The 12,072-nt window shown below is 36.0% G+C and overlaps 1 protein-coding gene across 8 annotated transcripts; it reads left to right on the forward strand.

Moving 5' to 3' along the window:
• The first annotated feature begins 5,265 nt into the window (after positions 1-5,265).
• LOC145072472 (disease resistance protein RPV1-like) lies at positions 5,266-10,606 on the forward strand. 8 transcript variants are annotated; one of them, XR_013691033.1, is made up of 6 exons: positions 5,266-5,870; positions 6,353-7,451; positions 7,544-7,849; positions 7,948-9,866; positions 10,106-10,193; positions 10,293-10,424. XR_013691033.1 is itself a non-coding variant. In XM_079018897.1 (4 exons), exons 1-4 carry the CDS (start codon positions 5,392-5,394, stop codon positions 9,664-9,666), a joined length of 3,603 nt encoding a protein of 1,200 aa, XP_078875023.1. In that variant the 5' UTR covers positions 5,266-5,391; the 3' UTR covers positions 9,667-10,606. The 8 variants fall into 8 exon arrangements, 1 of the variants encoding a protein (XP_078875023.1); XR_013691035.1 differs by having other exon boundaries at positions 10,305-10,424; XR_013691030.1 differs by having other exon boundaries at positions 7,948-10,193.
• The last annotated feature ends 1,466 nt before the right edge of the window (positions 10,607-12,072 follow it).

Genomic DNA, 12,072 nt, shown 5'->3' on the forward strand with positions numbered 1-12,072 from the left:
TATAATGACAAAGAACCAATTCCAAACTAAACCCTAGGGGTTGTGTCTTCCTTGCTACGCGTATGGGTCATGTGCTATCAGCAGTACGGGCCCATAGTACCTTCCACACCTACCCATATTTGTCTCAAGTATCATCACAACGCCCTAAAAATATATGTAATCATAGCGAGCGCTCAATCCTCACTCCTGGAGGAATGCTAAATATCACATAACTGGCCTCCCGGCCTTACACAACCCACCCATCCATGAAACTTCCACCAACCCCACAACACTAGTGTATGCTAGCCATACATAATGCTGGACCCTATAGACTTTTGAATATCCAATCTTACCCTAAGCCCCAATCAATAAGAACAGAGCATAAGGCCGAATCAAACATTCTTGGGCTATAAGATCTTAGTTATGTATAGTCGTGATGCATACACTAAACATCTATAGTAATGATGTCAATCTCATATAAGGAAACCCTAGGCTAACAGGCATCATGTAATCACACAATTCTATCATGCAATTCCTGAAGATCCCTAGCCTAGTACTAGCATGCTGTTCTAGCATATCACAATATCAAATATCAGTATCATATTTTGGGGTCAACTTACTGGCTCCGGCTGATCGTACACTTCACATCATCTTTTACTTATTTTGAAAATCATTTAAAATCATTTCGAAAATCTTTCCTTGATTTGAGATTGGATTCACACGAATGTTCCTTTAATTCACTCAAACCAAGGCTCTGATACCAACTTGAAACACCCATTAAATTTGAGCCAAATTAAAACTTTTTAATACATTTCAAAACCATGAAGTTATTATAGTTTGTTTTTCAAAATAGTTTAGACATTAGACTATCCCCAGAATCAATTCATAAGACTATAAAATATGAGGATTTGTACAATCACGCCTTTGCCTTTCTGCGATCATCTGATGTACCTGAAACAATAAACTGAAACTGTAAGCCCGAGAGCTTAGTGAGTTACCCCAAAATACCAACACCATACAACATAACCATATCATATAACCAATATTAAACAGCATGCATAATAAGTCGTTAGCCTGACTGGACCGCGTCACAGGCCTTCGGTCTATATGGACTGTTCTCCGAGCCTTCGGCGCGTCTGGACTGCCTCGCAGGGCCTACAGCCTATCCGGACTGCTCGTCGGGCCTTCGGTCTGACTGAATCCCTTTACAGGGCCTTCAGGTTATCCGAACCGCCCTGGGTATGTTAGCCTCCCACACAAAGCAGGACTGCCTCAACCCAACCCCAAATCAAACAAGCACGTGTACACAAATATCATACACTTGCATACATAACAGTCATACCAATCTAACAGATCACCAATCATAGCAACATCCTATAACCAGGATACCGACCTAAACAGGTCACTAACATAGCATCATCCTATATACCAGGATATCGATATAACAATCATAATAACATAACAACATCCTATCTACCAGGATGCCGATCTAACAAATCATAACAGCATACAAAGCATACTATAACCAGGATACCGATCTATCCAAAATCTAACATAGAAACCATCCTAAACCAGGATGAAATCTAGCATATCAATAACATAGCAACCATCTTAAACCATGATGTAATCTATCATATCAATAAGATAGCAACCATCCTAAACCAGGATGTAATCTAGCATATCAATAACATAGCAACCATCCTAAACCAGGATGTAAATCATAAAGGGCCGGCCTTGGTGTCGTAGACCCTGTTAATATAGTGATGATAACTCACATGGCACTGCTGAAGTCCCGCAGATAAAACTCTAGCTGCTGGTTGACAGCTTCCCGAACTGTCAACATCAAACAATACCCAATAAATAATTGGTTCCAGGTCCACGATCCAACTCACACTCCAAAGACCCAAAAGTCAAGTAATGCTCCAAAGTACAACATATGGCCCAATTTTCCAAATTGGGCCCATACCCTCATATGGGCCTTACCCTAAGCCTATCAACATATTCTAGTCCTTATGATTATTCTTGGATGGCCCATTTATAATCCAATTACCAAAGCCCAATAGAAGGCCCAAAAGAAATTAGGGTTTCATATAAAGTGACAATTAGGGTTAATTGTTTCTCACTTAACCCATTAAGGACTTAATACATTAAGTCCCTTACTTTAGTAAATAAGTTATATGTTAGGATTAGGTTTAATACACAATTCCATCCCAATGACCCAAATGTGGGTCCCGATAAGTCCAAGCTCATAATCCCAAAATTAGGGTTTCCAAATGAAATGATGATTAGGGTAAAGTGTTTCTTACTTAACCCTTTAAGGACGTAATCCATTAAGTCCATTATTGCCTTAAGTTAGTTTGCCAATGATTATTATTTGATATTTCAAGCTTAAATAATTCTCGTGAATGACCCGATTAATTCCCAAAAATTGAGTTTTATTGGCATTAGGGTTTCCAACCAAATACTAGCCTATTAATCAAATGGGTGGGCTTTTAGGTCAATTAGGGCTTTATTGGGCCTATAAGGCCCACTAAAATATCATTAAACCCATTAAGGTTTTATTGGGGTTCATTAGAGTCCACTAGGGTTTACAAGGCCCATTAGGGTTTCAAGCACCCTAAACGTATCAAACTTAACGAAGCAAGCACACACCACTCAGCACGGCGGCCGGTGGCAGCAGGAAGCGGCAGCCACCACCTCATGGTGGTGGTTATGGATTTCCTATTATTATTTCAGCACCATTTACAAGTTACAACACTATCCAAAACACACACACATACTAATATAACTACATACACTAATACACACACACCCACACAACCACCCATGGCTACAGGCGGTGGTCAGAGGTGGCAACTCTTGCGAGTTCCGGCTAGAAGATCACGTACACCCTATCTGTTCACAAAATGACCCCAGCCACCCACCTGGTGGCGTGAGGCGGCAGCGGAAACCCAAGAGGCGGGCAACAACGACAGCAAGGGTTGTCCCTCTTTACTCCCGGCATCCCAACGTTGGTCTTTTTCTTCCTCAGCCACCATAGGAGCGGTGATAGCTGGTGGCAGCGAATACAATAGCGAAATGGTGGTCTTCAACCAATGGCGGCGGTGGCTTCGCTCCTCACGATTGGGCACAACGGCGGTGCAACCATGCCGGAATAGAAATGGAAATGAAAAAGAAAAACACGGCAAGGAGGTGGCACCAATGGTCTTTGACGACTCTCCCTTGGCTGCCTACGATGTCACCAGCAGCGACTGTGACGTTTGGAGGGTGAAGCAGCGACGACAGTCAGTTGGAGGTTGGAACATCAGAGAAGCTCGGAGGAGGTTGCGGAGAACCGAGGTTAACGAGTAGTGCAGCGGCTGGAAGAGGGAACGGGAGGTATAAGGGGAAGGGGTGATGGGTGCTTATGATTTAGGGTCAGGGTGTGAATGATGGAGCAGTTGTATCCGTTCCATAAAAACAAGGATCCATATTGACGGAAATAGTCCATCCTCCTCCCTTTTCTTACAAAACAAATCCTTAATTTACCCTTTAAACCCTTGCTCCCATAATTCTTTTCAATACCAGTCCAACATTTACAAAACAAACCCTCCTCTACAAATTATTCTTAATTAAGACCCATAAATTTCCATTTAACCCCTCCTTCTGAAAATCCTTACAAATCAAGTCCCGAAATTACCAATCAATCCCCTAAGCCTTCAAATTCTTTCAATTTATATCCAATTGTTACTAAATGGCCCTTCCATGATAATTCATTTCAACTTAAGTCCAGGATTTACACTTTTAATCCCTCAGAAATCAAAAGTATATCATTGGGCACCCCGAAACCAACACTCTACTAACCATTTAATTATTCTATTTAAAACGGGGTGTTACAACACTCCACTAACCATTTAATTATTCTATTTATAGAGTTAGGTTCATATATAAACCTTAATTATTGTGTGAATGTGTGAACCAATGAGAATTTAGAAAAACAATAAATGATTAATTAAATAAGTAAAAGGTAATTTTGGAAGTTTAAATATAATTATTTACTAACCAAAAAATGAAGTCGTATATTTTCCTTAAATCATGGTTTCGGTTACAAGCATGCAAGAATACTAATTACTTTTTTGTTATTTATTAACTACTGTTTTTGATTGTATAGACCATGTTAAATTATTCTTCAAACCATTTGCAGTTAATTTTTTTTCCTAGAATGTTAATATTATTCTTAAAGAATATTAGTTGTGGTCACTGTTAATGGATGTTGATCCAAAAAAGTTGAAACATAAAGAATTTTAGGTCTTGTATTCTTCAAGAGTTATTGAATTCTCAAAGAATTCTTCAATTATAACAAAGTAATCATGTTACAGACTTTTTTATTCAAAGTATTATTTTCGATAATATATGTTGTACTATACCATATTCATAAAGAATACACAAACAATAATAAACAAAATTGAAATACAATAACGAAGGTAGCACTCATTCTAAAAGAATATACTCCAATTGATGGTATTAAAAAATTTAATCATGCTAAATGATGAAATTATTCTTAAAGAATTTAAATATGCAGAATATATTATATCGTATTTTTAAAGAACGCACAGATAATATTAAACTTCTCTTTTTACAAAAATTAAATGTGGTTGCAATCGGTTACAAAAATTCATTCAATACATTCCTTATTGAGAATTAAACAAAATATAAATTATGTCTTTATAATAATTATTTTTAATTTCTTATTATAAATATATGTTTATGTATGTTGTGTTCCATTGTAATTATGGTATACCATATAATCTTAGCTACATACACATTTAAATCTAATGGTCCAAAACTTATCATACACTCACACAATATATATCATTCACATTTAATCCTAACCCTCTATATATATATATATATATATATATATATATATATATATATATATATATATATATATATATATATATATATATATATATATATATATATATATATATATATATATATATATATATATATATATATATATATAATCGGGGCGGGGATAACCCACTTCCTGCCCCGAACCTGATAACAACCTGTTACCCGATCCGAAATAATTAGGTTTCGGGTTTCCCCGTCGGTTCGAGTTTTTGTGCTATCCCTAGTCCCGAATGATCTATTCCGAAGCAAGTGTTATTTTTCAAAAATAAATAATTAATGATATTAAAAAAAAACTCAATTTCCCCGTGGTCGATGTAATTAATTTTGTCCTGATGAAGTTACAAAAAAGTGGCCTTCCTAGTTCCTTTATCCAGAATACCACTTTTTCAACATCTCGGCGTTGGCATTACCACACAACTATCTTCTTGGTAGGGTTAGTCACCTCATCCAAATTTCACATAAACTTTACGCAACAAAGATCTGAATAGGAGATCCTTCAAGCCTTAACCTTCAATGGCCTCTTCTTCGATTGCATCCATTCAGAAAAGCTTTACATATGATGTATTTTTGAGTTTTAGAGGTGAAGACACACGCACCAATTTCATTGATCATCTTTACAATGCTCTTCAGCAGCAAGGCATTTATACTTACAAGGATGATGAGGCAATTAGAAAAGGGAAAAGGATCAGTGATGAGCTCATCAGTTCCATTAAAGACTCAAAATTCTATATAATTGTTTTCTCGAAGAACTATGCATCTTCAGCTTGGTGCTTGGATGAGCTTGTGATGATAATGGGGTGTCACAAGACGACTGAGCATACTGCATACCCCATCTTCTATGATGTGGAACCGACAGAGGTCCGGAAACAAAGCGGGGCAGTCGGAAAAGCTTTTGCTAAACATGAAAATGATGAGGCTGCTGGGAAATGGAAAGAGACTCTAAAAGAAGCCGCAGATCTGGCTGGATGGGAGTTGAAGAACACTGCAAATGGGTAATTCCTTCCTTCATCGATCATATCTTTTTATAATTATTCTTTAATTTTGATCACAAGATCCCATTTTGGTCGATATAGTTTGGACCGGGTTGTTATACCTGACCCGATTTTGACCTGCCGGGACCCCTTTTTTCTTATCAATTTTAACCAAACTTACGACTTACGAATAATTCCTAATCATGTCCATTGTTACTCAGTTTCCAATTTCAATTTTCTAATAATTTCACAAAAGAGGTTTCTGTTTTTTTTTTTTTTTTTCATAATTCAACCCTAAGGAAAAAAGAAGTTATTTGAGCTTATCTATTAGTTTAATTTCCAATCTGCCCGGTTATCACTATTCTATTATTATATCTCTGCAATATTCCTTCATTTTGTTTGTTAGTAATCTATATATGTCCGAAAAGGTCATCCAAGACATCTTATGTTCTATGGTTACGTGGGATTTTGAGCAAACTAACTGAATCTTCTTTAATATATAGGCATGAAGCCAAACTCATCCAAAAAATTATTGAAGAAATTTCACTACAGTTACGTTCCATTGATTTCAATGCTGATGAAAAACTAGTAGGCATGGAGACCAGGGTAAAGGATGTTGTATCATCTTTAGAAATTGGTACCGATGATGTTCGTGTAATCGGTATCAAGGGGATGGGAGGTGCTGGGAAGACAACTTTGGCCAGAGCGGTTTTTGATCAAATATCCTTTCGGTTTGAAGCTAAAAGCTTCGTTGAGAATGTTAGGGAAAATTCAAACACTTCTTCGTCTGGTTTGAAATTGTTGCAAAATCAAGTCCTTAAAGATGCCTTATTTGATCAAGGCATCAATGTGAGTAGTGTTCATGATGGGAAAATCATGATGAAGAAGAAGATGCGTAATAAAAAGACTCTTCTTGTTCTAGATGATGTGGACCATATAGACCAGCTTGAGGCATTAGCTGGTAATCTTAATTGGTTCAAACCTGGAAGTAGAATTATCATTACAACAAGAGATGAGCAGGTGCTCGTGGCACACCGGGTGAAGTTGATTCTTAATGTCAATCTGTTATCGAGAAAGGAAGCGATTGGGCTCTTCAGTAGGTATGCATTTGGGGGAGAGATTCCAATTCAAGGGTATGAAGAGCTATCGGAACAAGTTGTACGGTATGCTGCTGGTCTTCCCTTAACGATGAAAATTTTGGGTTCATTTCTTTGTGGTAAAAATAAGAGTGAATGGATAGATGCACTAGAAAGATTAAAAACAATTTCGTTAAAGGAAACTCTTCAAATATTAGAATTAAGCTATAACAATCTGGAGGAGGATTACAAAGAAATATTCCTAAATATTGCATGCTTTCTGAAACGGTGGTCAAAACATACGGCAATTGATGTGCTTGAAAGTTGTGGATTTCATGCAACAAATGGTTTAAAAGTTCTTGAGCAAAAATCTCTCATAACTATTGTTGATGAGCGTGGCAGCATGCATGACCATATTGAAGAAATGGGCAGAAATATTGTTCGTCGTTTGCACCCAGATAAGCCTGAGAAACACAGCCGATTGTGGATTGATGATGAAATTAAAGATATATTGGCTAATGACTTGGTAAGGTCAAGTTTATTTGTAATTTATATGAAACTAGCCTATTATGCATTTCTTATGACACAAGTTTCATGGTGACTGCTTTTGCATTACAGGGTACTAAAGCAACAAGATACATACAATTCCAGTTAATGGGAGGCAATTTTGAAATGGTTATGAAGGGTCTTAGAAAGATGAAGGAACTTAGATTTGTTCACATATCTCAGAATACAAGATATAATTTTGCGGAAGAAAGGACATATGATAATGTCAGCCAATACTTTCCAAATGCTTTGCAATATCTGCGTTGGTACCGGTACCCTTTCTGGTCTTTACCCAACACATTTCAAGCTAATGATCTTGTTACACTTAAGATGGAATGGAGCAATATCAAACAACTTTGGGAAGGGGGAGAGAGAAAGGTAGATTAATTATGGTTGATTGTTTGTTTTACATGATGCTATACATCCATTGCTTTGTAATTAAACCAATATTGATCTTGTTCATTTGTTTATGTTAGGTTCTTAACAAGCTCAAGATTCTTGACCTCAGTTATTCAGAGTTGACGACCCTTGATCTTGGGTCTAGTCCAAATCTCGAGGTGTTGTCTCTAAGAGGATGTCGTGACTTGGTACAACTTGACACGCTCAATGGATGTCGAAAGCTCAAATCCATCGACCTTAGCAATTCAAAGTTGAAGACAATCGACCTTCGCCCAGCTGTGAACCTCGAGCTCTTACATCTTCAAGACTGCAACGCTTTGGTAGAACTTCACATGCCTGGTAAATGTCTGAATCTCGTATCCCTGACACTCACTAGTTCACAGTTGAGGACCCTACACATTGGACAGACTCCAAATCTGGAGTATTTAGATCTTAACAACTGTTATGATTTGGAAGACCTTCACATGGCCGATAAATGTCTAAAGCTCACATCCCTCAACATTAGTCGTTCAAAGTTGAAAACCCTTGACCTTGGGTTGACTCCAAATCTGAAGAAATTAGATCTAAAAGAATGTAAGAATCTGGTAAAACTTCATGTTCCCATTGGATGTCTAGAAGATCTTGTCTACTTGGACTTAACTGGCTGTTTGAGGTTTACATCTTTTCTGTTTGACGAAAGGAAAGATGCTTCTAGTAGAAGGTATGAATCAATCAAGGTTGGCCCTTTAGCCGAGTTACATCTGTTTGCCAAGTCCCAAGAAACATGCCCACTTCACCCCGATAATACTTTGCGAAAGTTTCAGTTTGAATGTTTTTACAAAGATGATCCCACATTGACTGGGAATCTTGCGAAGCTTCTTTCTTTTGGTCTATGTGCTTGCACAAACCCCATGACATTATCAGGAAGCATTTGTGGGTTACGGCGTTTAAGAAAGCTTAAATTGGAAGGCTATCTGGAGGCTCCCAAGGACCTTGACCAGGTAGAATGTCTAAAAGAGCTATGTTTTTCTATGACAAATATGAAACATCTTCCGGATAGCATTTGTATGATGAAACATCTGGAAATTCTTCGACTTAAAGATTGTTGGAGTCTTGAGAAGTTACCCGAGGATCTTGGCCGATTAAAATGTTTACAAAGTCTTACTTTGTCATCTGCAAAGATTAAACGTCTTCCCGATAGCATTTGTATGTTGAAACATCTGGTTTTTCTTGAGCTTAGTGATTGTTTCTATCTTGAAACGTTACCCGAGGATCTTGGCCAACTAAAATGTTTAAAGACACTATATTTGTCGTATGCAAAGATTGAACATCTTCCTTATAGCATCTGTATGCTGAAACGTCTGAGAAAGCTCACTCTTTTACGTTGTTGTTCACTTAAGACATTACCAAAGGATCTTGGCAAATTAGAACGTTTGGCAGGGCTATATCTGTCATCCTCAATCATCAAACATCTTCCGGATACCATTTGTATGTTGAAACATCTGAAAAAACTTGTTCTTGATGATTGTTCATTACTTGAGAAATTACCGGAGGGTCTTGACCAATTAGAACGTTTAGAGCAGCTAGACCTAGGGGAGTGTAAGATTTTACAAGATATCCCAATCGGCAGCATCTGTAAGATGAAATGTTTAAAATGGTTAGATGTAGCAGGTACAAGCATAAGTCGTCTTCCGCGTGACATTTGTTTGTTGAAAGGCGTGTGTATTTTAGGATCGAGAGACCTTCTTCAATCTTGTGGTTTTACATCCGAGATAAAAACCATACACGACAAAGATACCTGCTTCGTAGATGTGTGAATACCACAAGCCAAGAGTCTATTAGTCATTAGTGTCACTATTTATGATGGAGTCTACCCTATCTCCATAAGGGCTCTTCTGGAGAGAAAACCAGTGACTATGTATAGAGTATATTGTCTCTTTGTAAGGGATCTTTTGGAGGGAATATGATTTTGAGATGCTCTGAAGGCCTAGTAATTCACAAAGAACTATTCTAATAGGTACTTTCTTTGTTTTCTATTGATCATCTTATTTTGATTTGAATTTTGAAATCAGTGACTATAATTATTTCTCTTGGCAAAACTCAGTAATTATACTCAAACAAAATACTAGTAGTACGCATAAATGAAGAATCTCTATTATAGTTGTATATGCTTGGTTTTATAGGGTAGCTTATTCACCGTTTGTGTTGAGTTTAGAGTCTTATTCGACTTAAAACCATCAATGCATGTCTTGGCAGATCCAAATACAATGTTAGAATTGATCAAAATTAAATCCAAATAAATCCTAGAAACAGATGTGGATTTCATGCAAATAGTACTTATCAAGTAAAACTTGTATTCCCTTCTTTTTCCCATTTTCTTCATTATTATTGTATTTGTGTCAGGATCGATCCTAATATTTAAATCATTACTTGCAATTTGGAGTTTTATGTCCAGGAAGCAATACAAAATTGTGTAGAGAAGAAACATCACAAGGTTTTGAGTGGGAATTAAATAAGTCAAATTACAACGAGATATATAGGACGAAGGATTCAAGTCATTGCGAGTTAATTCATGGTGCGTGCTTAACAGCGTTGACTTTTTCATAAATACAAATTGTAGTCTTGATCAAAAAGTGTCGGATTTTGATATAGTTTTTTGAATAATGGTGTTAAGTGCTGTACGATTACAAACAAGTTTTTATTTACTGAAACATATATGTTCCAAATTGCAAATTAGAATGAATTCATTTAACAAAACATGCTCGACTTTTGAAAAAAACTATTGACTTTCATCAAACTGCAAATGCTTAGCTTAAAGGAGTGTAAACTTTTACGATATCCCAATCAGCATCTGTAACTGTAAGTTGAAATATTTAAAAGAGTTAAATGTAAAAGGTACATGCATAATCATCTTGCTCAGAGGATTAGTTGGTTTAAAGGTCTGAATAATTATGCGTCTTATATTCCAGAACAAACCTAAGAGGTAATTTGCCCAACGACTTTGTAAAGGTAATTGGTAGAGATGGAAGAATATCACAAGGTTTTGAGTGGGGGTTGAACTAATCAAAGTACATGGAGATTGGAGGAATGTTTCAAGTCACTATGAGTTGATTCGTGGTGCTTAGTCAACAGAGTTGACTTCTTCAGAAAGTCTTTGATGAAAATGGTGGGAACTTCGATGTGAATTTTTAAATGATCATGTTAATAGTATGTTCATGAACATTTTTTGAATAATTTAAGACCATAAAATGTATTTATGTACACAAAATTGTTCAACATTGGTATGGATTCAAAAGATGTTTGACTTTTCAGTCAGAGTGTTACGTTCATTAAATTTACTGACTTTTTCATGAATTTGTATAGAAGAATATATGTGAGTGTTTACTAGCTGAATCAATCATTAAATAGATAAGTATCAGCATATTGATAAAGTGCATTTGCTATCTGTATTATTCTAAAAGGATGTTTGGGATTTTATTTTGATCAATTTTTAGACACAATAAATGATTTATGTTGGTTTGAAAAAGTGTTTTTAAAAAAATGTTTGGATAAAATTTTATGATGGAAAAAAGTCAAATAAATTGTTTTTTAAAAAAGTATTTGTGATTGCTAAGGGTATTTTAATTTAATATTGAATTTTACAACATTAAATTTTGAAAATTACATGAATGGTTTCTATAGTTTGAAAGAATTTGGTCCCTAAAAACTTTTTTTAACTCGTTTATTGTTTCTTTTTTGTTGGGCGCTTATACTACCCTTTTCCATTTCTTTTTTTTATTTTTCATTATTTAAATAATTATTTATATTTATTAATAAAAAGAGATGGGTCACTCAACTACTCCCTTCCTAACTCCTTCCTATATCTTTGTTAGAAATACCTCACCGGACCACTCAATCCCACCCCTTAACCTGAATCCTTCTCTGGTAAAACAATCTTCCCTCCAACCTGCAACTCATCGGTCCTTTATCTTACCAGAGCAATTCATGACAAGTAAACATGAAATTTATGAAACTCATATACAATCTAATTACAAAAAGAACCCAGATATAATCGATTAAATGAAAACACTAATACAATTTACTAACAAAAAAACCAACATCAGAATCAAATATCAAAGCAACCCATCAATGTTCTCTGGGTTCATCTTCTCCAATCCACAAGATTAGGAAAAAAAATCAATACAATTATCTTAGGATGAAATCAAACCTGATTAAAAATCCTT

This window comes from Lactuca serriola, chromosome 9, assembly GCF_051521515.1.
Source record: "Lactuca serriola cultivar US96UC23 chromosome 9, Lser_US96UC23_V15, whole genome shotgun sequence".
Classification (NCBI taxonomy): domain Eukaryota; kingdom Viridiplantae; phylum Streptophyta; class Magnoliopsida; order Asterales; family Asteraceae; genus Lactuca; species Lactuca serriola.